Source organism: Nannobrachium achirus (assembly GCF_963921795.1).
Source record: "Nannobrachium achirus genome assembly, chromosome: 22".
Taxonomy (NCBI): Eukaryota; Metazoa; Chordata; class Actinopteri; order Myctophiformes; family Myctophidae; genus Nannobrachium; species Nannobrachium achirus.
In genome coordinates this window covers 37,540,128-37,567,355 of record NC_137829.1, presented here as the reverse complement: position 1 = coordinate 37,567,355, position 27,228 = coordinate 37,540,128, and the positions used below count along the sequence as shown (strand labels likewise).

At 42.4% G+C, this 27,228-nt stretch overlaps 1 protein-coding gene and 1 long non-coding RNA gene across 2 annotated transcripts in view; both read left to right on the top strand.

The window, feature by feature from the left end:
* LOC308308325 overlaps positions 1-27,228 on the top strand; it is an 839,845-nt gene that overhangs the window by 64,337 nt on the left and 748,280 nt on the right. The gene's annotated exons all lie outside the window — the stretch shown is intronic.
* Positions 1-27,228, top strand: part of pth2ra (parathyroid hormone 2 receptor a) — a gene marked incomplete at both ends in the record, with an annotated part of 76,966 nt that overhangs the window by 6,575 nt on the left and 43,163 nt on the right. Inside the window, 6 exons of the mRNA XM_080753008.1 lie at positions 2,873-2,983; positions 3,233-3,354; positions 7,430-7,527; positions 10,623-10,806; positions 13,752-13,905; positions 17,007-17,067. Of these exons, the coding sequence (XP_080609134.1) occupies positions 2,873-2,983; positions 3,233-3,354; positions 7,430-7,527; positions 10,623-10,806; positions 13,752-13,905; positions 17,007-17,067 (730 nt within the window). The remainder of the gene's footprint in view (positions 1-2,872; positions 2,984-3,232; positions 3,355-7,429; positions 7,528-10,622; positions 10,807-13,751; positions 13,906-17,006; positions 17,068-27,228) is intronic.

The following is a 27,228-nucleotide window of genomic DNA, read 5'->3' as shown; positions in this document are numbered from 1 at the left end:
GAGTTGATGATCGTCTCCATGTGTGGATATCCAGGGTTTGATCTTTGATGAGGTCAGCGTTGTGATCTTCATATACCGTATGGATATCCAGGTGATGATAGTCAGCAGTCTTAATTTTCAAATGAATTCTGTGTAGGCCATATGGAGCGTCCATATACAGTATGGGTATTGCCAAATATGGGCTTAATATTGATGACATCAGAGATCTCATATATGATTGCCAGAACAGGCTGCCTTGTCAATGTGATGTCACAACAATGTGATGTCTCAACAGGTTAGCTATTTTGATTGATTGATTATTTTATTGGCACAATGAATTTACACACATGTACAGTGGACACATTTAAAACATGTAGCACAGCACTGGTAGAGCTAAAAGCATTTTGTCCAATAGGAACATCCCAATAAGTCCTTTTACAGTCTTGATTCCATTGGAAGTCCTTGGCACTCAATTTACAGAACATGGCAATATTTGTTGCATTTGATAAATATAAATAATTCACATATATGTAAAGAAAAAGAAAAAAGGGGGGGGGGGGGGACGACACTTTTTTCCTATCTTCAGGGAAAAATGTAGGCTACCTACGCCTCTGACCTCCTGAAAGATGAATTTTCAGGGCCGTTTTAAAGGAGGCCAGCGAGTTACTTGTTTTAAGGGAAATGGTCAAAGAGTTCCACACTTCAGTGGCTGTATTGTAAAAGGAGAATTTCCCCATGTTTGTACTATGGGTTTGTATTATTAAATCGTTGTTTATGCTCCCTCTGGTGTTGTAGTTGTGGGTGTCGCTTACTTTTTGGAGGTGTTTGATCAAATATGCGGGCACTGTGGGGGTTGATGATAGATTTGCATTGACTATTTTAAACGTCAGACCCATTTTCAATTGTTTAACCCTGTCTTCTACATTTAGCCATCCTAGGCCCGCAAAATGAGTGGGGGAAATATGGGTCATTGGCCCCAGGTCGAGAAGTAGGCGAATCAATTTGTTTTGGGAAGTTTGGAGCTTTGTCTTAAGTGGCATTTTGATGTTGGAGTACCAGGAGGTACAGGCATAGTCGAAATGGGGCTGGATGATGGCCCCAGCTAGAGTCCCGAGGGCCCTTTTGTTAACAAAGGAGGACATTCTACCCAGGTATCTCGTTCTTTGGTTAACTTTTTTGATCACAGATGTTGCCATGCTATCCCCAGATAGGTATTTATCAAGTATACAGCCCAAGTAGGTAATCTCTTCCTTGCTAGTGATTTCTGTGTCATCAACTTTGATCTTGAAGTCGTTTGTATTTATCTCCCTTAGGGAATGTCTGGACCCAAAAAGAATAGATTCCGTTTTACCGAGATGTAGAGACAGTTTGTTGTCGGTAAGCCAAGTACGGATTTTGGTGACTTCTGAGCTAAGTGCTTCCTCAACCTGCAATTTGTTCTCACCCGAAATCAGTAGAGCTGAGTCGTCAGCGAACAGGAACAGTTTACAGTTACAAGCCGCATTCATGTCGTTAATATAAAGTAGAAACAGTAATGGCCCTAGAATGCTCCCTTGTGGGACGCCGCAGCTCACCAGGAGGGGCGAGGACATCATACCGTTGATGTCCACCATTTGTTCTCTTCCCTCCAGGTAGGATTTCATCCAATTTATTGATGCGCTGTCAAAACCAATCGCCCTTAGTTTGTTTAATAATATTGAGTGGTTTACTGTATCAAATGCTTTTTGGAGGTCCAGCATGACCATGCCACAGTATTTGCCCGAGTCCACTTCACGTTTGATGTGGTCTGTCAGATACAGTAGGCATGTATCAGTGGAATGTGATGTTCTAAAACCCGACTGGAATTTAAAAAGTAGTTTATGCTCGGCGAGGTAGCTGTTGATTTGTTCATGGATGGATCTCTCTATTACCTTTGAGATCGAACTCAGGATGGAGACAGGGCGGTAGTTGCCAGGTTCTAATTTACTACCTTTTTTATATAGTGGGATTACCCTTGCCATCTTGAAATCCTGTGGGACTTGACAATTTGAGATGGATATATTCGTAATGTGGGCTACGATGGGGGCGATGGACATAGCTGCGTCTCTGAGGAACCGGGGGGGTATATTATCCAGGCCAGTGGCCTTGCTAGGTTGGAGGGCGATGAGCTTTTTCAGCACATCCTCGGTTTTTACGGGTTTAAATGCGAAAGTATCTTTTTTTGCCCCTAAGTTCTCATAGTGAGCTACTATATGGTCATAGCCATAAAGTCCTGAATGTGGAGGAAGTTTGCTGACCAATGTGGTGGCAATAGTGGTGAAGAAGCTGTTGAAGCTGTTTGCCACCACCAGCTTTTCAGTTATAAGTGTGCCATTCGAAATAATACAAATATTGGTACTTTTAGTTTGTAGCCTATTGTTGCAACCTACATTTTTTAATGCTTCCCATAGTTTTTGTGGATGGTTTTTGTTTTCTTCAATGTTTTCATTTAAATAGTTCTTTTTAGCCTTTTTAATCATATTATTTACTTTGTTGCGTAGTTTCCTACTTTTTTCAAGCGTTTCCTCATTATTTGTTTTCCTGTACTCTGAGTGGACATTGAGGCGTTACTGACCATCCCTCTGACAGACAAGATGTGCCAGTTTTCATAGTTAACTGCGACCTACGGTCGCAATAATCCAAGGAATCCAAGGAAAAAAAACATATTGATTGTATGACCTATGAACAGTTAAAGGCCAAAACATGAATCTGCCTGTTTTAGTGCCACCATGAGGCCAAAACACTTACGTTGGCATTTTTGGCCTAGTGGGAATCGCTATTCTAGAGATGAAAATGAAAATACGGCAGCAAATACGTTTGTCAATTTAATTAGCACAATAAAATTAAAGTAATGAGATTTTAATTCCTCCTGCAGACGAGCTGTGCCCTCCGGGTTGGGATGGTCTCATCTGTTGGCCCCAAGGCTCCCTCGGCACCATCACAAAAGTCCCCTGCCCTTCCTACATCTATGATTTCAACCATAAAGGTAAGGACATTTTGATCTGATGCTGTTTCCTGCAGGGGATCCCAAACCTGTCAGCTCAGCCTAGTTACTGTAGCATCTGCAGTACTCATAACAATAATACTAAGGACAGAAGGGAAGGAAAGGATTAGTAAGTGACAGTTCCTGAAAAGTTAAGGAACCTGGGATGATTCCACAAATTGGTCCCGACCCACTATTTGATAACCACTGTCCTACATGACAATCAGAACATAATGCTGTTTGCGTTTGTAGGTCATGCCTATAGAAAATGTGACATGAATGGTTCGTGGGTGGTTGTGGAGAGCTGGAACAGGACATGGGCCAACTACTCTGAGTGCCTACACTTCCTCCAGCCTACCAACCAAGTAGAAAAAGTAAGTATTCGGTTGACTGATCTTTTAGCTCAGTGGTGTTCAACCTTTTTCATATCTAGGCCCATTATTTATTCGGCATTTGAGCCACAGACCACCATTTGATGAGATTTTGCCTCTCATACCCAAAACCCCAAATATTTTGTAATCGTTGGATGGGATTTTGTCCACAATTCCATGCTGTAGTGACGTGGTGCCATGGGACGCATAACAGGTCAATCAAAATATCAATTATTCTACATTCTCTAATTGTGTAGACTTGTAAGTAATGCAGGTGTTTAATGATAATTTTACTCTTGAGAGTGTAAGATGAAACCAAATGGATCTATAAGGGTCCATTTTATACTAACTCTCCATCGTTTAGCTGGGGACCACCTGGATCCCCCTCAAGGACCACTGCTTGAGAACCACTACTTTAGCTGCATTTCTTTTGCCTTGGATCCTTCTCGTTCTTGACAGTTCGTTCATGTGCCCGATTGTGCGTGGAAAGTAGCTTTTTTGCATTTCTGTTGCTGGTAGCTTTGAGACCGCGTAATCGTTTTCCATGTGGCAACATCTTAAACTGGCCATACACTAGCCGATAATCGGGCCCGACTGAATCGGGTAGAATTAAACACTACAGGATCATTTTTTCAGATTATTTTACCAGATAATCTAAACGGACTCAGACTAGCTGTTTTGAACAGTCGGGCGCTCCGCACGCTACAGGATTCTATCCCGATTGAGTCGGGCTCGCACACAGCAATAATAAATAATATAATGAATACAAGATGCCACGGGGGGTGTTCTGAGAGCTGTGCTTTGCAACACGCACGCACACGCACATACAAACACATGACGTTATCCACTGACTCAACACACAACACGCCTCACGCAACGAAAAAAAAAGCTTCAATATGGAAGTTGTGTCCTATTTTGACGATATGAGTTCACTTGACACGTTTCATGTACATCCAACTCTGACATCCCCTCTCTCTCCTGCGCTAAAGCACCGCTCCGTCCTTCTCATGGCTGATGGTGCCTGATTTATGATTAGTCGTATGACTGTGTAGCGCACCCAGAACAAGATCTCCAAGACCAAACTGTGTCTGTCCCGTGCCACGTTGTAAGCTTGTAGATCAGGATGGGCGTGTACTTCTTTGACTCCTAGAGATGGGATTTATGGTCCTTTGAAGTGAACCGGATCTCTGGGATCCGTTCCTTTCAAAGAGCCGTTCAAAAGACTGGCTCATTAGTTACTTTGTAGATTTTGATTATAATTACAAATAACTTCAACCCTATATACATTTATTTCTGCCATATATAGGTGGCCTACATACCTGCCATTTGTTGCATTGTGAGCTTGTAGATCGGCTATTTTCAAAAGATTTTTCTACATTTTATTCATTGGAAAATCTGTGAAACAGGACATTCTGCCTACTTTCTACTATTGGTACTCTGTAGGCTACATTAATTAAATGTTGAATGATACCAATACGTTTGTACTTTTACTCAAGTATATTAGCATTCCAAAAACCTCTACTTGTGGCAGAGTATTTCCACATTGATTGCAGTAGGCTATTTTCCCACCACTGTTCATTAGAAAGGAACGGCTCCCTACTGCGAACCGGATCCCATCGTTCATTTCAAAGAGCCGTTCAAAATACTCGATTCGTTCGCGAACGTCCCACCTACTTGCAAGGGATGTGTGCTGGTCGCGGTCTTTCTTCTGTTTGTTTGATATGCGCTGCCGTTGAGTTTTAATTTAAATCCCAATCATTCATGATACAACCTGATGGACGGACGGACGCTATGAAAAGTGTGTCTGTGTGCGGGCGCGGGCGTGTGTGTGTGTGTGTGTGTGTGTGTGTGTGTGTGTGTGTGTGTGTGAGAGGCAGAGGCCGGGAGAGGTGGAGAGAAAAAAAAAGAGATGGATCTGTCACTCAGTCAGATGTATGCTCAGAGACTTGCGTCTATCAGCGGCTGCTGTACCTATTTTCTCTCAGTCCCCTGCTGCCCTTCCAGTCTTCCAGACCAGTACTGATCCAGGAAAATATCAAACATGTTTGAAAAGAGTCGGGCTACCCCCGATCGTCCTCCGAGCCACTCGGCTGGGCACCGAGTGGATCTGTGAGACCTCACGCTAGACGACGTTCATGCCCGATTGTCGGGCCCGTTTCAGTCGGTGGCAGCCCGATTGTCGGGGGGGGGGGTAATTAAATAGCCCGATTATCGGCTAGTGTGCGGCCAGCTTTAAACAGACTGTGGTTGCAACATCCTCGGTTAATTTCTGAGAGAATTAAAATGTACCCAAATGAACAGAATCAAATTTCCACTAAGATAGATAGATACCTTTATTATCCCAAGGGGGAAAATCAGTTGCCCAGAGGCAGCACAGTAGTATAAGGTTATTTACAAAGTTACAGAGAAGTAAGAAGAAAAAATAATTATAAAAGAAACAAGAACAGAGTACAGTAAAGAGCAAGGTACATCAAGAGAGTGAACGAATAATATATAAATATACATAAAGTGTCCTTAAGCACAACTATCAAAATAGTACTAAGGATTTCACTGTGGCCTATACTGTAACTGGCCTACTGAAGAAATACATCTCTGTTCAGATATTTTTCTTCATAGCAATATGCTGGATTTAAAGATGGGACACATTTTTTAAACAAAACACTGCACAAGGCAATCCACCCTGACAACATTATACTGTAGACTCAGCCCCGGCGGCAGGACGCAATGGCTCAGGTGGCCAAGAGCATATCTTCAGGGGGCCAGATTTTTATGTCCAAAAAAGCACGGTTGGTAGCCTATAGATACTGTATGTCTGTGGCTGATACAGGCTACTAAGCCAGCTAAATCATCACTGGCAAACAAATCAGGCTTTTTATTTTGTTATTGATATTATTGATTATTTTACCGACAGCAGCTGTCTGCCTGTCTAGTATCAGTTCCTCCCGCACACACGCCACTGACCACTTTAACATGAAGGGTTGACACCGAAAAGCTATTAATTAAAAAGTAGGCCTATATGCATTTTATGCAAAAAAGTAATGGCACACAAGCACAATTTCTATTCAAAGGAGATTTATTGGCTTAATGACATGAGAAAACGTCTTTTTCCACTGCCAAGCAAGTGTCAAAATATAATAAAAACTGTTAAAGAAAATGGGAAATGTACAGTTCGTATCTATAAAACAAGGACTGCTTCTCAATAGTAATAATAATACAAAAATGTTAATAAAAAACATCAAATATTCTTTAAAGAAAAGGGGGGGGGAAAAAAATCTGTGATCAATTCTGATGCGACACCCGCCCTCCCTCTTCAGCACCTTCACAAATAGCAGCATTATTTTTTCTTAAAATGCATTTAAAGGTAGCAGCTCTGTTTCATACTGTATGTGCAGTAGTATTTCAAAGGAAGGTATGATGAGCCAAGTCGCCTTTGTTTCAATTTTGGAATGTGAAACTAAAGATGACAATGGATTCACACTTTTGGCCCATTCGATCTGGCAGGCAGGCATACAGGCTCATGCAAATGTGTGCAAGCCAACTCAGCCAAGTCGCCTTTGTTTAAATTTTGGCCAACTAAGCAACTTTTAGTAAAACCGGTTTCAGGGCAGGAGTGGGGAGGTGCAACGTGCAAGCACGCAGTCGCATTCATTTCGTAAATACACTTTTCACTACATCTTGACTGGTGGGGTCAGGGGGTCCGCGTGAGGGGGATGGGCCCCAGGCGTCCCCCCCCGTGACGCCGGGCCCGTGTAGACTTCAACACATTGAGTAAATCTCAAATAGTGAATAGAAGATCTACAACCTCACATCTTGTAGATCTGCTAATTTCACAGATTGTTTGCATATACAGTAGGGCCTATATATATTATGCTATGTGGTTACATTTAACAGTGTTATTATGGTACTTAACACGGTTTGCCATCTAATGATCAGGAGAGTTTATGATTTTCATATAGGAGTTTTGACTGTCTTTGTTGGTCTGAAAAGGCCCTTTGATTGTCATCTCCACCCTTTACACTCCCCCAGACCACTTGTTGGGAAACACTGATCTATACGCTATCTGTGTCTGTCTACACAGCAGGACTTCTTTGACAGGCTCTATGTCATGTATACCATCGGCTACGCTGTGTCCTTCAGCTCTCTGCTAGTGGCCATCGTCATCATCGGATACTTCAGGTGAGCGGCGTGCGTGCGTGTGTGCGTGCGTGCGTGCGTACATTGAAGCAACATTGTTCAAATGAGCCTTGTGACTCATCCCTTCCTCTGGCGTCTGTTCTTTCAAGCTCACTTCTCTCTCTGTCTGTCTGTCAAGGTGTTCTTTTTATCTTTACAAGCCACGGCACTCTGTTGATCTAGCAGCCCTTTCATGCAATGTACTGTATCATCTCTACTCTCCTGGCCTTAATACTGGCCCTAATACCGACTCGCCCTTGACCGATCCATGTTCCATTGCCATCTGCAATGGCAAAAACACCACTTTCCTTGATCTTATAGGCTACCCGGGAATTATCCCCAACAGCCAATATCGAATAAAACCATAGCGTTGATGTCTTATAGCCTGAGGCGGACCGAGATCACAACTACAGAGCACAGCCTGTGGCAATTTTTGAGCGGTGGTCACACCGTCTCCATAGCGTGGCCGTGTGTGTAGGTATGTTAGTTTGTTTGTATGTGGGTGGGTCTGTATGTAGCCTCAAGCCTGTGTAGTACCTTTTCTGACTACACATGTTAAGGGAGGGGCGCTGTTGTCCAAGCCCCACACACACACACACACACACACACACACACACACACACACACACACACACACACACACACACACACACACACACACACACACACACACACACACACACACACACACACACACACACACACACACACACACACACACACACACACACACACACACACACACACACACACACACACACACACGGGGGGGGGGGAGAACCACCGCTCAGTTCACACGGGTGTGATTTTTTTTAAATAAACAGCTTAAAGGTGATACACCATGAAATGTCACTTTTCCTATTTTAAAACCTTTTTTGGGGTCCCACTAGCACCTTCTATCCTCACAAAGTCCCATTTCTGACCGTTGTGTCTTTCTCTGGTTTTGAGAAGGCGAAGGTTAAAAGTATCCCACGGGTTCTCAAAACAGGCTGTCCAGATTTGCTGCCGATTGTGACGTCATCTGCCGATTGTGACGTCATCATAAAAATAAATAAAATAAAAAAATAAAAAAAACATTTTTTTCAAAAACAAAATTAAAAAAGCCATTCAAAAATGAGAGAGGCTCTCTATTCAGGAGTGGTAATTTAGCCTCAAACCTTTTGAAAAACGTTTTTGGGACATAAACAATATGACATAAATACTTTTTAAATGCATGGTGTATCACCTTTAAACCGGGGAACAGTTAAGAATTGGCTGTGTGAGGAACAGTGTATTTTTCTTGTTGTCATTTGATCTTCGGTAGCTTAATTTAGCCTATTTAAGACACTGTTTCTGTGATTGCTTCTCGTCCTTCACTTAATTTATCACTTGCCGTAGGCGATTCTGATATATGGTATATGAATAATTCATAAGATCTATGTTTGATATTATGAAGTCAGGGGTCTTCATCTTCAGGCCAAGGACTCCTTAGCTGAGAGAGAGATGAAGCAGGGACCCCCGCTATACATATTGTATGAATTGTGTTGCAGAGCAAACTTTTACAATATATTTCATAGATAATTTTTTTTACATAATTAGCTTTTCTATTAATAACCGTCAATACTTAGTAAACTTGACCGTTGGCTCTGTACTTGGTCTGTTTCCCTCTTGATTGATTGAAGAATTTATTAGAAGTTTGCATAGGAAAAAAGTACAGTTTCATGACAAATCACTGGTACAAGGTCAAGGAACACAGGAACCACTATATTTATACACCAAACCTCTTCACCAAAAATAGAACAGACTAAAGCACCAGCTCTCTCGTGCGAGCGAGCATGCATGCGTGCAACTTTAGGTTAACCTTAATCACACTTGCAATCATTGAGCATATAAGACTATTGCTGTGCATGGTGTATAAATGTGGGTGTGGTTCCCATTTTTCAAACATTTTGACGCGATGAAGATCAAGTACTGTAGGATTGATTGAAATGTCACTATTAAACTCTTTTGGTATAGTCGGGGGCCTTAGGGAGATAGAATGGTAATTTCGTGCTAATCAGTCTAAAAGCGTAAAATTTTGCACAGATGTAGCCCAGGGCATGCTCTAATGATTTAGCTAGGGTGCCCGAGTCGGCGACCTTCGGGGTCGCCACAGCGGCCAAATGAAGTTGGGCTCCCATCGACTTTCTATATAGGAGGAAGACCCAGAAAAACCTTTTTTTCTGGTTATTTAAGTAGGATGTGAGGGGTCTAACTAGGGGTTTGTCATGATGGTGAATCCATTGCAAGCATTTGTTTTGCACAAAAAAACATTCCTTGGGCTATAAATGGCCCCAGAAAACGATGGTTTAGTGATGAAAAGTGATGAGTCATCACTTTTCACAGTGTTTTCTGGGGCCATTTGTAGCCCATTTGTAGCATGCAGGTTTTACTCCTCTCATCCACGCTGTATCTAATAGCCTTGCACCTACAGTACGTGATGTGCGTGTATTCACTCTCTTTCAACAGTAACAAGAAATTTGCAACTGTCAGTATAATAAGATAATATTGTCAGTAATGAAAAAGCACTCCGTGTAGGAAATGGAAAATAAGGATAAAGCAGCTGAGACCATGGGTGACCAGTAATTACGGTAATAAACATCTCTATCAGAAGGTACTCGGGATGAGAGCAAAGTGAAACGGGGTACTCAGAGTGCTCAATCAATAATGTCCAGCAGAGCCCTTTGTGGTTCTTAAGTCAGGGGAGGCGGAGTATGGGCGAGGGGACGTCATTTCCCGACAAGGTTTTGGGAACAGATGACTCACTCATTCACATTGACATTTAGGTTATTGAAAGTCTGGGAACAGAGTGTTCATTGTTGGCCATTAGAGTTCAATAGGCTTTTCACAGCAATCTGTGACATTTTAGTAAGAAATATGTGTACATTATGAACTAAAGAAAAGTGGCTAATATGTTATACCTGACTGCCTCATGGTGAGATCCTTCTCTTCAGCTTGCTAACATAATGAGACAACCTAATTTCTAATAGTAATATCATGTCTATGTGACTTTGGACTAAAAGTATGTTTGTAGACGTTTTAGTTTGTTTACTGCAATCCCATTTCCTCTTTCACTACAGGCGTCTTCACTGTACCAGGAACTACATCCATATGCATCTGTTTGTTTCCTTCATGTTACGGGCAGTCATCATCTTTGTGAAGGACAATGTTGTTGATACTACCGCTGGCTTGCAGGAGTTCGATTCAGCTCTGATGGACAACTTTAAAACTGTTACAATGGCCCCATTCGACAAGTCTCAGTATGTGAGTACTGCTTGCTCGCTTTCAACTGACCTCAGATACAACTGTGCTCACTCTCATTTGGCTACAGTGAGCAACAATTTACAATCTGGGCATTTAGCAGACTTTTATCCAGGGGTCAGAGTTAGCCTCGTCTGTGCCCGCTCCCTTCACTGTAGCCCTGGGATGAAGTCCAGTTGCATTTACATCCGGCAAAGATTTAAATTCTTTACCTTTTTCTGAACATTGGATTACTAATTTAAAGGTAGTCCCAGTGGCATAAATATGGAGTGTGCAGCTGGTGCGACGCACCAGGGCCCAGACACGCAGGGGCCCATGAAGGAAGAGAAAAAAAAAAAAAGGGCCCCACCTGAGTGGGCCCCTGAGTGGGGTGCCTGGTGTGGGTCGGTAAAGTAGTCTGAGAATGGGTTTAGGTAGTGCTGAGTAGCTGCCTAGGCTAGGCCCTAGCTGGTGGAGTGCCGAGTGAATGATAATTTGTCCAATCTTCCTTTGAGACCTGTCAGCTTTGTGTCAATCAGTCAGGATGGGTCGCGTCTATTTAATGTGCAGCACTGAAAGGCTTGCATTGTAGACCTAGTGTTCTATTTATTTGGTCATGTCAGAGCCCTGGTCATGTTTATAGGCCTATAAAAAAAAGGTGCCCACCAAGCAACATATCCAGGTCCTCCCCTGAAGCCCCAAAGACACCCGAAAATGACTTAATAAAGGAAACTCGTTTTAGTCGACTTTATACCCAAAAATACCCATTTTAGCCGACCGGAAATACCCAATTTTTCGTGCCAAATGTCTCCTGGCTTTGTGCTCCCCCTAGTGGGGACAGAGTTAGGCGCCAGTGCTTACTGCAATGATATTGTTTATGTCCTTTGTACATTCTTGTACTTCTGCTTATGTGGACATAAATAAACATTTCAAATGTCGCTTGCGCTTGTGTCTATGGGTTGGGGGGCCCACAACAAATATCTGCACCAGGGCCTATCACAATGTTGTTACGCCACTGGGTAGTCCCGGTATCCTACAGATGAATATGTTGTTTATACGGTGTGGAAACATTCAAACATGCAACCTTTTAAATTTGAGAGAATCAACCATGTGCTCAACAGAGATGAAATATATATTAAAAGTAGAAACCACTAGCACCAACTGGAACAGAGAGTGAAGAAAGATTGCAGAAAAACAGATAAGATCCTGGCACTCAAAGATCAGGAGGAGAAGATGGCAGATGTCTGTTATGGCAAAAGAGTAAAACCTGTTTAACTTTTTTCATAACTGTCTGCATTCTGTGACTGAAAGAAAGGTCAAAACTCGTGCATCAGCATTTTGTATGGACTGACAGAGTAACTGATGTCTTCTGAAAGAGACACATAGAGAGATATAATTCAATTTGATAGTTGTGATCAGATTTGCTCTATGATTTTAGTTCATTTTAGGTAGTTTTGTAAACACACAAAACGGTTTCAGTAACCGTTAGGTTTCTGCCCGACAGTGACAAAATGCTTTGACATATATGCCTGCCTGTGAACACGTACAGTATTTGCCTTTATCCCTCACTTTCCTGTACGTAAATACTAGACAGCTGAGCCATATCGAATCTACATTCCAGATAGTCAGAAGATGTCATAAAGATTACAAATGCAATTTCCGTCCAATTGGGAATAGTTAAATAAACAATAAATAAATAAATGAGAGAGAGAAAAAAAAATCAATAAAGATTGTGTGCAATTCATTCAGCTGCTCTTTTCGTTCCTTCTCTGTTAGTGTTTGGAATCAGTCAGCATGAGGCCTATACAACACATTAGCATTCAGTTTAAATGTGAACTAAGCATGTCCCAAACAGCAACAATACAGGACATAATCATGGATATTGTTCATGTTTTTAAGGATTTAGTATCGTCAACATAATTATCATTGCCACAGTATGGCATGTAAACAAGACCTCAGTGGTGTGATGCGTGCTCATTACAAATTTGTGTTCTTACTCTACTCTACTTAAAAAATATGTATATTTAATGTGGGCTATTAAAATACGAGGGATACAATTGTTGTATAATAGCAATAATGCTTTGCTATTCGATTTTTTTTAAATAATTGTGTAGGAAATGTATTAAAACAAATCATACTATAGTTTCTCATGACCCAAAACTGAATCCCAACCCATTGACTGTCAGGGGTGTCGCACCAAATTCTGGGCCCTGGGTACAAGGATTCACTGTGGGACCCCCATGAATGTTCTTCATAGGGGGAGGGGGTTTAACCCATTTAGACTGGTAACGCATTATTACGCATTATTTTGTGCTTTAACTATTGAACAATTGCAGATATACAAGCTCACAGCGCTGCACGGAGTGCCGCGCTGCAAGCTTGTAGATCTGCTATTTTGTCTCAAATTGTGCTCAAACCTTTTCATGTGAAGGACCCCCAAAATGATATGTATTTGGCCACCCCCCAGATGCAACATTTGAGTTACAAATGTTTGCTTAAAAAATACATATATTCAAAGATTTCATTTTCACGACTTTTCAAAAATAGCAGATGCAGATCTACAAGCTCGCAGCGATGTGAGCTTGTATATCTGCTATTTCTCAATAGCTAAAGTATAAAATAATTAAGGGCCCTAGTAACTCAGTCCCAATTTCCCTCCCAGCCCCTGACTATAGATGTGGTGCGGTGTAGGAACGGTGGGACAAATGCAGGTGAAAATCTTCAGTCATGGCTAAATGTCTGCTTGAATCCATGTTTCCCAGTGATTCACCTGGTTACGCACACAGTCCTGTTCCACAGACACTCCGCACTGTGTTTGATGGCATTTCGTTAATTGTATAGCAATGGCTCTCTGTGTGATCAATCCCAAGACATGTACGAGAATCCCAATAATTGATTTAAAATGCATGCATTTCTTCTCCATGCATTATGTCATCAGTAGGATGTATGTGTTCTGTTCTCTTCACTAGACTGGCTGCAAGGTGGCAGTGCTGCTTTTCATCTATTTCCTTTCCACCAACTATTACTGGATCCTGGTGGAAGGGCTCTATCTCCATAGTCTAATCTTCATGGCCTTCCTATCAGAAGGCAAATACCTGTGGGGATTCACACTCATTGGATGGGGTGAGTAGAACAACTCTCAGTAGGCCTACATGACATTAGACACAGTACATGGATATCAAGTGTTAGTATCACCAACACCACCTGTGGGGAGTGTGTGTGTGTGTGTGTGTGTGTGTGTGTGTGCGCGCGTGTGTGTGCCTAACTTAGCAGCTGCTTAACAGTGTGAATTTGAATGCAGACATTGCGTCCACATTATGTTATGTTATTTTAGTTGTTAGTTGTAAGGATGCGACTACAGTTATCAAAATGACTTAATATATTACCGCTATACCCAGGTCCACACATGGCTACGCCCCTGGTGTGTATGTGTGTATGTGTGTGTGTGTGTGTGTGTGTGTGTGTGTGTGTGTGTGTGCCTTCAGTTTAGCTTCAGGGTTTGCCCCTGGCAATTCAACACTCAAGATAGGCTACAATGCATGCCAATGCACAATAAACAGAAAATAAATAATTAATATTTATATATATATTTTAAACTAATTATAGTTGGGGCTTATGAGGAGTTTGAAAGCACAAAGACCTGTGCAACACTAATTAGAGCAAGGGTTCCCAAACTTTTCTGGCCGTGACCCCCCAAAATATTTTTCACCTCTCCACACTGACACGCAAAGGTTTAACATCTACTGATTTAGAAAGTATTTGTAGAACTGGCCTCAGGTCTTAATGGGTTAAGGAATCAAAGTCAAACCAATTCTTTGTTATTACACCCAACCCAAGACAAACCACGTGTCACCTTTTATTAAAGCCCCAAACTGATTACAGCTTGACATCTCCCTTAACAATGGCGGCAGCCACTGTTAAGGGAGATTGGTTATTCATCAAGAACAGTGAGTGATTCTACGTTTTTTCAACTAGCAGTGTTACACTTTGTTTTCCACAGTAACCGTTGGCAGTTCTCAGTTCTCAGATTTAAGTCAAACTTTCACCTGCATTTGTCCCACCGTGCACCACGCCATATCTACAGTGCGTACTGGCATAATAAATTGGAAGATGTGACTCAGTGCATTGCGCTGAAAAGTTGAGTATATTAAAAATATTCTAAACCACTAGAAAAAATAGTAATACGACATGTGGTGCAATTAGCGCACGCCAGGCTGTACTCGTTTTATAGGTCAAAGGTAACTATAGTATGCTTTTCTTTTTACGTTTTCTACAAAATTATTAAAAAAAAACAATAGCAAAAGCATTATTGCTATTATACAACAATTGTATCACGCACACACACACACACATATATATATATATATATATATATATATATATATATTTTTTTTCTTTTTAAATATATATATATATATATATATATATATATATATATATATATATATATATTCTTTTTTACAGATTATTAGATCAATAAATAATCCAATCTTAGCAGCCTGAGAATAGTAGTGAAGTACAGATTTGTCTCAAAATATTATGAATATGGTGTAAAAAAGCATGGGAAGCAGCAGATGCCATAGACTGCGGAAATTTCACACTGGACTTCAAGCATCTCTTACTTCAGAAGGTTGACATTTGTAGAATTGTTTTGAATGGTCTGATGTAATATTGTAATATTTTGAGATATATGCCATAAAAATCTAAATTAAAACATAAAAAGGTTTTGAAAATGTCACTAAATGCGCAATGAAATACGGAATTTACGGAATTAGGGAAAATAATTAACTCTTCCACAATATTCAACCTTTTTTTAGACAGAGCTGTAATGTACGGACATCTAGTCGGCAGCTGGCACGTGTGGAACGCCCTGCATTATGCCTTGATGATGATAGCATTCAGGGGCGTCACAAGGGGGGGGGGGGGGGGGGGGGAGTGGGACTGAGTTACTAGGGCCCAAGGTGGAGGGGCCTTAATTATTTTATACTTTAGCTATTATTATTATTTTGAATATATAAAAATAGTAAATAAATATAATTATGTATTTTTAAGTGAAAATTTGTAAGATAGAAACATAGGTTTTTCAAAAACCCTTTTGAAATATTCAAAGACTTAACACCAATTTTCACGATTTCTCAAAAATATCTACAAGCTCGCAGTAAGCTTGTATATCTGCTATTTTTCAATAGTTAAAGCCTCCTCCCACTATGAAGAAGATTCATGGGGGTCCCGCAGTGAATCCTTGTACCTAGGACCCAGAATTTGGTGCGACACCCCTGATAGCATTCAGTGTCATCACTGTCATGTGAGAAATGACAGACTGTAATTTCTGCAGCGGGTGTTACATAACTATGTCTGTTTCTTTCCTCGGCTGGAGCATCTGCACCACAGAATGAATATAAACATGTTTCATGTTTACACATTATGTAGCCCGTATTCCCTAAATAGTGTCCAACGACATGATGGACTTTCATGAGTCCAACAGATTGATTTCCAAAAAACTATGGACAGTCAGAAAACATTCAATAGACTTCTACTCCACTTCATCTCAGAGGCAAATCGTGGTCACATTGTGACGCATGTTGTGAGCTTGTGTATTGTCTATAATATATATTATATATATATATATATATATATATATATATATATATATATATATATATATATATATATATATACTTGGATTACAAAACTTTGTACTTTGTACTCAAGTAAACATTTAGAATATAGACCTTATAACACGAGTATCTAAGGGTGCCCTCACACCAAAATACCTATGAGAGTGGAATCCGCGTTCCGCCAATGCATTTCAATGATAAGGGAGCGTTTTTGCAGAAATCCTCTGCTGGCATGAAACCGCTTCACTCTCATTGAAATGCATTGGCGGAACGCAGATTCCACTCTCATAGGTATTTTGGTGTGAGGGCAACCTTAGGGTGCCCTCAGACCAAAATACCTATGAGAGTGGAATCCGCATTCCGCCAATGCATTTCAATGAGAAGGGAGCGTTTTTTGCAGAAATCCTCTGCTGGCATGAAACCGCTTCATTCTCATTGAAATGCATTGGCGGAACGCGGATTCCACTCTCATAGGTACTTTGGTGTGAGGGCACTCTTAGAGAGTTATTGTGGTATTGCTACTTTTACTGAGAAGTAAAAACCACTTATACTACAGCTCCACCAGGACAAGGTGGTTAAAAGCTTGCCTTTTCATTGTCATTACAGGTGTTCCAGCTCTCTTTGTGGCTGCGTGGGCTGTTGTCAGGGCGACACTGGCAGATGCAAGGTGAGTTAACAATTAAGCCACTCTTGTCTGCGCTTAAGTTACCCATTAAAACCGGGATAATGTGTCATGATGATATATATAGCCTATCCAAAGGATATATTCACACATCCACTTTGTTCAGATGCAGGTGCTTTGGACAGTGACAACTGAAGCAATCATGAAGAAAGAATTTCATGAACATAGATCTTCATGAAAACAAAAATCACTGCTCTTGCTCAGTAGCATCCGTTTTTATTCAAATTGACAGACGTTTCGGTCCCTCTGGACCATCATTTCAGTTTTCATTTTCATCAATTTGAATAAGAACTGGTGCTGCTGCATGGGCAACAGCAGTGAGCGGGAGTTTTGTTCAGGAGATCCGTTTTTCATCATTGCTTGAGCTACGTATAGCCTATAGCAACATAGGTTAAGAAAACTCTTTCGATTTTTGGTTTTCAAAAATAGCAGATATACAAGCTCACAGTGCTGCGAGCGCAGCATGAAGAAGCTTGTATATATGCACGCACACACGCACGCACGCAACGCACACACATACATACACACCAGGGGCGTAGCCATGGGTGGGCCTGGGTATAAAACACAAAACACGTGCATATCTCCTTGTATTAGCCCGGCAGCTTAAGTAAATTCATTTAGAAGAATTGTTCACTTTGTGATGCAAGCACCACATATTACACAAAGTTTCCTCTGGACCTACTTTTTCCAAAAAGCAAGTTAGCCACTCAATTAAAAACAAATAGGGTTGGGGTCCCATTGACTTTCTATACAGTAAAATAATACAAATAAATAGATCTGCTTTAAGTAGCATGTGAGGGGTCAAACTAGGGGTTTTTCATGATGCTGAATCCATCCCCGCTTGGCACATATACTGCTCAATACTCTGGCAAGCAACTAAGCTACTGTACATTCGCCATCATGAATGTGCTTACACATTGTACAGTTAATATAAAACTCCATTATACAAGCATATTTTAGCCACCTCTTTTTGCTAACATTATTTGAGAAAGCAAGTCGCTAGAATGAGGCATGGGTTTGTATGGTAAATAAAACCGTTGACAATTAGGGTTTCATCAGTGATCAAATCAGCACTGTGTGTGCATGCTTGCGAGCCGTGCATGCTGCTGTACTACAGTACATGCCGACCTTTTCACTCTAAAGACCCACACCACAAATCAAGCACGTGGGCGCACATTCCCAAGACACACAATATATGGGGCATTTATGCGTCTTCACTTTGACGTTGTGTTTTGCACGCGTCTACCGTCTCCTTTTGGACTGTGGCCAGTGGCAGACTAGACTACATTTAGGAGAGCACACCACATGCCTTTTACAAAAGCGGATTTGGGGAGAGCTTATACAGACTAATTAAATCCATAGACACCGCAAACAGCTCAGCGCTCTGTGGATTTTGCTCTGCAGATTTTGCTCTGCAGACTTGATTTGATAGGCATTTATATCAGTCACTGTCAAATATTTTGTCCCAGTCCAGCCTTTCTGAAAGAGAGTCAGCCCCTGACAACACTGGCCACCCTACAAAACCTGTATATCCACTAATGATGTACCATCCGTGTTCACATCATTCCCCACATTTTCCTTTTTATACTTAATTGTTTTCACACTTTGGGAAACAAATGCCTATTTAACATTGAGCTGGCCACAATGTTTAGCTGCCCGCTGGACCTGTATCCGTCTGGGGGTACAGGAGGGTAGCACAACCCCCGAAGGAACAGCACACTGTGTTCCAAAAAGTGATGACTGATTTAGACAGTCACACCTGGCTTGAGTCAAACTAATTAGATTGTGCTGGGAGTGATTTTGCGCATGTTGAGCATCACAGATTAAGTTACACAGGAAAAGCATGCACGCACGGCACGCACGTGCACGCACGCACACACACTCTGGAGTTTTAGTGGTGTCTAAGTGCTGGACGATGGTGGCACCTGCTGGGTCTAGTACACACTTTTTTCATGTCAGGATGTTTCATTAATTTCATTTCATTATCGCCTTACTTTCATGTGGTGGTGATACTGTAGCAATTGTGGGATTACCAATATAGCGAGCAGCTGTTATGTTTTTGCACTGGAAATAAAAGAGTTTGAATGGAAGCCCTGCTTGTCGCCTAGCTGTCTTCTGTATGCCATTATTGTTAGCACTGCATGCCATTATTGTTAGTGCTCCCTTGTTTTTCGATAATCCCCATCCGTGCAGGACTTCTAAAAGTGGGCGTGGACACTGTTTAATAGGTCTATCATTCAATTAATAGTAAGGGATAATGTCTGGGTCAGCAGCAGGATGACCCAGACAGGATCCCAACATGATGATAGACGTGGAGCGTCTATCCTGTTGGGATTTTATTTCTCGGTAATGACCGCTGAAAATGTTTTCAAAAACATTCTTGAGAGCAACGTTTAGCTAAATGAAACTGTGTGTTTGTTTATATGGCTGTCATGCTGGATATGGCATAAAATGTACGCAGTGCAGGAGGTGATCTGAGCCTTTGATTAGGCATCGGTCTGTTATAGAATGGAGTGGTCATTATCAAGAAATAACACACCGCTGATTTCAGTAATTGACCAATTGCCTTCTTGTTATGTTCCTGGCCTAGGGGTGCCATGGAACACAACAAAAACAAGGGGGAGACGCAGTTTAACCAAAAAATGTATAATTTATTTAATAATCAAAAGTAGTAACATACCAAAAAAGAAGAGTGAGGTGTGGAAGTCGGTAACGTCAGTAGTGAAATGCATGTATGGATGAGTGAGTGGTGTAGTGTGTGAGTGTTGCATGTGTTAACAGAAATAACAAACAAGGGGAATGGTGGGAGGAGCTGGAGTGTAGAGAGCTGCATGGGAGAGGACTGGGGAAGCAGGCTTTTATAGGCGTGTACCGGGCCCAGGGCAGGTGCACACCAATCAGACTTAACAATCACTTACTGCTCCCCAGTCCTATGGGAAGGAGAACAGAAATGAATTCAGAGCAAACTAGAAGCAGTGCTCTTCCGAGCACAGGTCTCCACCAGGCCACACAAATCGGCCTGTTATAGCGCCACCATGAGGCTGATTTAAAAAATGTGGGGCAGAGGTTCTGAATTAGCATCCAGGGAGTGTGTGTGCTCAGTTTGGCAGCGATCGGGCCAACGGCGCCGGAGATTAGCTGGTAACAACCAGGCCACACAAATCGGCCTGTTATAGCGCCACCATGAGGCTGATTTGAAAAATGTGGGGCAGAGGTTCTAGATTGGCATCCAGGGAGTGTGTGTGCTCAGTTTGGCAGCGATCGGGCCAACGGTGACTGAGATTAGCTGGTCACAAACTGCGAGGACGCACGGACGCACGGACGCACGGATGCACGGACGCACGGACGGACGCACGGACGGACGGACGGACGGAGGGGAAAACATACTCTCCCTCAGCCTTCGGCTGGTGGAGACAATAACCAAACCATACAGTAACTATAACCTAAGAGTGCAACCTATTATCATCATAATCATCACACAGGGAACCGTCACATTCTGCAGCCATATTAGTGTGAAATTAGACAGTAGGCCTATGTTGAGCAAATTGAGGATGCTACAGTAGAGAAAAACCACAGCAAGGTTTCCATTCAGTCACTACAAAGGCTCTCTCCTGAGTGGAGATAATTAGCTTGACACAGGCTGGTGAGACCGTTTAATTAAAGACAAATGAAATATATGTTTTCCCACACTTTTAGAGCATAATGTGATTTCTACCACTTTTTCTAGTCACATGTTCAAATACTGGATTCTGATTGGCTAAATTCCGGAGGTTATGGCAGAACAACCGCCGCAGTTGTGTGAGGACGAGATCAATGCGCCTCAGTGTACATCCGGGGACTTCAGGAGGTAGTCGGAACACCTTTCCCCCAACCAACATATGACGGTCGTAGCGGTCCTATGTTTACTAACGTGCGTACGACGTCGCCGATTTATTTGGATCCAATGCAATCCGCCAACTTTAAAGCCCCTTTTCTCTGAACCTATGCCTTTCTGGAAGCGAACAGCCTCTATTTACGGCCGGAACGGTCCTTCTAACTGACGTTAGTGTAGCCTATAAGAGCTAATACTGTGTCCTAATACAGTATTTAAGAGCAATTATGCAGAATGAAGGGGTGATGTTCAAGAAGATATGATGATGATCATATGGTTCGTGAAAATCAACTCCTCTTCACACTCAATTAAGTGTGGGTTCTTTTAATGAAGTAGTAATGTTTCGGTTGCTTCACAAATCAATTCACAATATACAGTAATAAAGGAATGTCCAGATATGATTTTAAAATTATCTCATGTCAACTTATTTATTGAAAAATCATAAATGGTGTGCACAACATTTTTAAGCAAAACTTGCTGTCATGCGAGGAGAACATAGGATAACGTCTTAGAATCGTTTTAATCTACTTACAAATATGTAAGTGCACTAAAATGATTATCAGTCCAGCTAATTTAAGCGACTATACTGTGGTGTGTGAACCACGTGGGAGGTAATAAGATCGGTAGGTCAGACCTCTCCAAGATATGCTTTTAGATAAAAGTATATTAGATCTTAGACTACAGACGTTATTCTATATCAAACCAAGTGAGATAAGATCAAAGCTTTATTGATTATATCGTAGATAGTCACTAGAAAAAGGTGGCGAGAATCGCGTGTCCCGTCATGGTTATTTTTCAAAAACTACAGCTTTGCGTTCAGCCTGTAGCAATTAATATCTCAAACTAGACGCGATCATATGTCGCATGCTTGTTTAACATACAATTAATAACCATGAAAAGAGACCCATTCCTCGCAAAACAAAATATGTAAAACTTTGTAAAACGTTTAGAAACAGACTAACTAAATACTTTGCAAAGAAGAGTTCTATTGCAATATGAACGCTCTCGTTCGGTACATTTAAAAGTTAGTTAGTTTTTACTCTGCTTTACAAGATTACAATGAACAAATAAAAGAGATAATACTGATTGATTACGTTCAGACTGGATGCTCGGTCATAGAAAAATAAAAGAAAGGAAATGAGAAGAGAAAGTAGCGTTACTGTATTGCTTAAGGCTAAGTCAATTCAATAGTTAAACCTTCGTCCCATATAAATGAGGGAATTCCCTATGTAAGCGAGTTATCCACAAAACCATTGTGCGACCACATTACAATGCATTTTGAATCAAAAGCTTACCGTGGGAACAGGGAAAATCAAAGAAATGAAAAATAAAACGAAAAACTGCTGAAAATGAATGTTGCTACAGTGTGTTTACAAAAAGGTGTAAAATGCTCAATGTGATTAAGTCTCGTTATTCAAAAATGAGACGCTCATGCCTATGTTCGTTGGCTTTCATACGAACGCATGATCTCAGTCCGTTAACAGTAGGCCTATAATGCACAAGTCATCTGTCCTCCGTCTACGGTCTGCGCGGAGCTTGGGGTTAGCGACCTTCTCGTCGCTCGAGTCATTCAAAAAGCCGATGATTTCAAGCACGCGGGGCATATTATTTGAAAACGCATTTCTTCTCAAACAAAGAAAAAGAGGCGTCGCTCTTCATTTGTTTAGCGCCATCAGATAAGATGTTTTCCTGCGTGTGGACTGCGTGTAACATTTTGGTCAATGTTCCACTTAGGTGAAAAGTTCACGGGGGAGAAAGTCTCCCCCCCTCTGGTGTTCTGGTCACACTCTTAAACAAAGTTGTTTGAAGTGCAAGTGATGAGCAAGCCTTTTGCCTGTCCTTGGTCAAAGGTGGCTGCTTTCTGTTTATTCATGGGCAGGAGGTGGGAAACTCTGCGTAGCGTCCTTCCTTCCCCCCCCTGCTGCTAGCACCAAATCTACCGACACCAATTTCCATCGGAATGTGTGTGTGTGTCGGCACTTTCACCATTGAGCTAGACCAGCATCTCCGGCCTTGTTGCTACAGAATTCCCCCCTACTGAAACTCAGGGGGTTGTAGATCGTAGTATCCAACATCACCTGTGTTTCAGGTAATACGGCAGGTGTAGACGTTGAAGGAGACATCACCTGGTCGTCGGGTAACATGGCAGGTGTAGATGCTGTGGGAGTCACAGGAGCTGAGCGGATTCGGTAGTGGAGATGCTGTCTGGAGGAAGACATCACCTGGTCGATGAGCAGCATGACCGATGTAGGCGTTGTAGTAGACATCACCCGGTCATCAGGAAACAGGGTAGGCGCGGACGTTGTAGGAGATGTCACCTGGTTGTAGAGCAGCATGCCAGGTGTACTCCTTGTGTGAGCATAAGCGGAGCAGGTTCAGCAGTAGAGATGCTCTCAGGTCTCCAGCAGCTTAGGCGTGTGGGCCATAGAGACGGAAGGGAAAAAAAACAGAACAGGGCAAAACAAAACAGGGCACATCTTGTGCTCCCTCTCCACTGTCCTTAAGGTTCACAGCTATCAGTTCAAGATACATTGTCATGATAGTCGCACTCAATAATCTACATGCTTCACAACTAAGCATTGGAGCGTATAGCCTCAAGGTGATAGCGACAGGGTGAAGGAGGAGAAAGATGAAAGAAAAGAACGTCCTATAGTTCTAGGTTGAGCATCAGTCGTGATATAGTGGCCATAAAACTATAAGGGGGCCCATAAATGATAAAAGTAAAAATAACAACTCAGGCGTAAAAGTTAGACCACGGAACACAGGGTATGATGAATCCTGGTAAGCTAAAATGGTCTGGCCTGAACACATACTCAAATCACACACTTAGAATATAAGATGGGGCAAGGCCCATTTGTTTTAAAGCATAAGGTGACTTCGTCCTATTCTAACGTGGTCCAATATTGGACCATGGCTCAGAGGTAGGTGCCCTACACTTTAGAGGTAGGAGGTTGATTGTCTTAGTCCAGGAAAACAACAAAATATCACAAAAAGGTATAAAAGCAAAGTTATAACCTCGCATGAAAATCCCAATCGACCCTAGCCGCAAAGCTTGTGGTAACATGGTGTACATTCACAGGGTTTCTCCGAAGAGAGAGAGGTAGGCTAGTTATTAGGCGTTGCGTATAGGGACCGACTTTCCTAATGGGAGATCACAATAAATCTAAAAGGTTTCCGATCTACGTGTTGGGTTCCTCTTTTATATAAAAAGTAAACAAAGGAAAACCCCAACAAAAAGTAAAAATTAACGATTACAATCATATGTCGACGGAGGCCGTCCCCGTTTGTCCAAAGGGGGAGGTATCTACTTTGAAACTAGAGCCCTAGTATCTAAGATTATTCGTCTTGTATAGGCAGGGTCCCACGGTCACCTTGAAATGGTGGGTGGAGGGGAGTGACTTCTGGGATCTCCATGACTACTGATGGTGATGCCTCACGACATTTAAATCGGGCGGCGACGTCGCACGAACGTCGATTGACGGCCGTTAGGCGCCTACCGAACAAGAATGCAGTGACGGCAGCGATAATATAGCCCAGCACCACTAGTAGGACTAGTAGGGAGTCGGAGGCCGACCAAGAGCCGGCAAGGGTGTATGGGTCGGAGTCCATTAGGACAGGTTTGGTTTCGAGGGCAGCATCGAGGGCGGTTAGCTCGATCTGCTGGGGTGCTCCCTCCAACTGTCTGAGGGTGTTCGAGTCTAGTTTGAGTTCATGTTCGTCGAAGAAAGAGGAAATCTCTAATTCGGTCGGAATGGTACCCTCGGGTAGATGGAATAGTGCCATTTCGCCTACGTGAAAGATGGCTCCCTTTGGGACATTGACCCAAAAGGTTTGAGATGGTAGGGCCACTGCATTGGAGGTATCATGTATGTCATATCGGATGGTACCCATCAGTTGGGGTGAACTGACAAGCCAACGATTTCCTACGATTTCTGCTTTGGTAGTCAGAACCTGGGCCCTTGATTTGGTCTGGGCCATACATCTGGACTTGTCTTGCATGGGTTTGAGTCCACAGATTCCGTTGGTGTTGTCTCGTGTAAAAGGTTTAGATGGGCATAAGTAATGTACGTCTTTAACTAGGGTGCACATTTTCAAATTGGGCGCTAAGTAAAGACTGGGAGTACTGTCGTGATATGCTACCACTTCGGGGGTAGTGATCCGGACATAGGTGTCATCATGCCACCCCCCTACGTTAACTACGTCCTTGAGACGATATACGTTTTGGTTGTCAATGATAGGGAGACTAAGGATGAAAGCTAGTTCGTTATGTTGGGCGTCTGCGGTAAGGAGAAGGGCGCCTCCTAAGGCATAGGCAAGGTGAGCCTGGTCAAGGGAGACGGGACCTCCTGTGGCCTGGCTCAGGATGTCTTGGACTAGGGACATAGGAACTAGATAAGCGGGAATCCTACCCTGGCTGAGAGCCTCTATGCATGCTTCAACCTCTCGTAACATGTCGTTCATTAACATCTGGGCTACTTGAATCGTTGTCAACTGATAATCCATCATGGTCTTAAGCATTCTGAATTGTTCGAAGGAACGATTGAACATCTGGCTGTAGGTATTTACAACAACAATGGTCTTTTTGAGGGTTTCTCCTATAGTTTGCATCTTATCACTTTGTACCTGGTATTGCGCTTTTATGTGGGTTTGCTCTGCTTGAAGTTGTTCCAGCAGAGTTCGATAGTGGTGTAAGGTGACTGTATTCATCCCTGAATTACCCAGACTAAAAATGGATCCAACCGCGGCCGCGGCAGACAGTAGGAGTCCTAGGAACCGTTTTTGGCGAACGGGGTGTGTTTTCAGTTCCTCTAGGGTCACCATGTTCTTCTGTATTTGTGCTATGATGTGGGATACCTCGGTTCCGCCATGTTTTATGATGTCATTTAAGTAATATGCTAAGTCGGAGGATATATCCTCGGCTAGGAAGGCTTGTTGCAGGTGGTGCATGTGTTTTCGGTATATGGCACTAGAGTCGAATTTGACAGCTACTGTCCTCGTGACGGTTCTGACATTTGTAATTAGTAGACCTGATTGGTCTTTGAGAACGATTCCCGCAGCGTCGGCTTCCGTGATATAATCGGCTTGGAATGTGGCCTCGGAAATCAGGGTCAGTAGTATATACACTCCTAGGGCTCTCATCATGAACTAGGGAGAAAAACAGAAGAAACAGAAAAGAAAACAAAACTTACTATACGCGTCATGCAAAGGATTTAAGAAAATGAAAATAAACACTTGTCTTATGATCATGTCCTAACCTAGACTCGTAAGATGTTATTTGAGGTCTTATTTTGAAAGGGTTGAAAATATGTCTACTATTAATGTTGAGATGGCCTGTTTTTTTTTTACATGTGATTGAATCACTTCATCTGGCTTCGGGGAACACTGTGTGTTCGTTCTAATTCGCTTTACTGGTCTTTTAGTTAGTGATGCGCTGAGGGGTGTGCTTCTTGACTTGGTTTCGGTGCACCCACTTGAACTCTGGGTCACTTCGCGGCTTAGGGATTTTGATCTTGTAGGCCACGGGAGAGAGCTTGTCAACGATGGTGTATGGTCCTTTCCACTTGGGAAGGAACTTCTTGCTCAATTTCCCGGGACCCGGTCTGATTATCCTCGGTGGGTACGCAAAGATAAAATACCAGACCTGATCCCCTACTTGGAGCTCCACCTGAGACGCCTTGTGGTCGTAGTACGACTTCTGGGCATCAACACTTTTCTGCAGATGTTCTTGGGCAAAGGAGAAAGTGGTTCTGAGGTGGGCGTGCAGGTCCGTCAGGTATTGGTGAGTCGTGTAGGCTGTGGCCAAGTTCACGTTCCCTGTCTGGTACAGCAGATGTAGAGGTAGAGTCATTCGCCGGCCTGTCATCATTTCGAAAGGTGACACCCCCGTTGTTGCGTGATGTGTTGCCCTAATGGCCATGAGGACCAGGGGCAATTTGACGTCCCAATCTTTCTGATTGGCAGAGACGTATTTTCGCAATATGGTCAGGACCGTACGGTTACATCTCTCAATTTGACCAGAACTCTCTGGGTGGTAGCTGATGTGGAGTTGGTTCTTCACACCTAATAACCGCCAGACCTCTTGCATCACTTCCGCAGTGAAATGAACACATCTGTCTGAAGATGCCCGAGCACAAAGACCGAAACGACTGAAGACATGGTTTAGCAGGAGTATTGCCGTGGTTTCCGCGGTGTCGTTAGTCGCAGGTAGACATTCAATCCATTTCGTGAAGGCACACGTAATGGCTAAGAAGTATCGATTACCTCTAGACGAGACA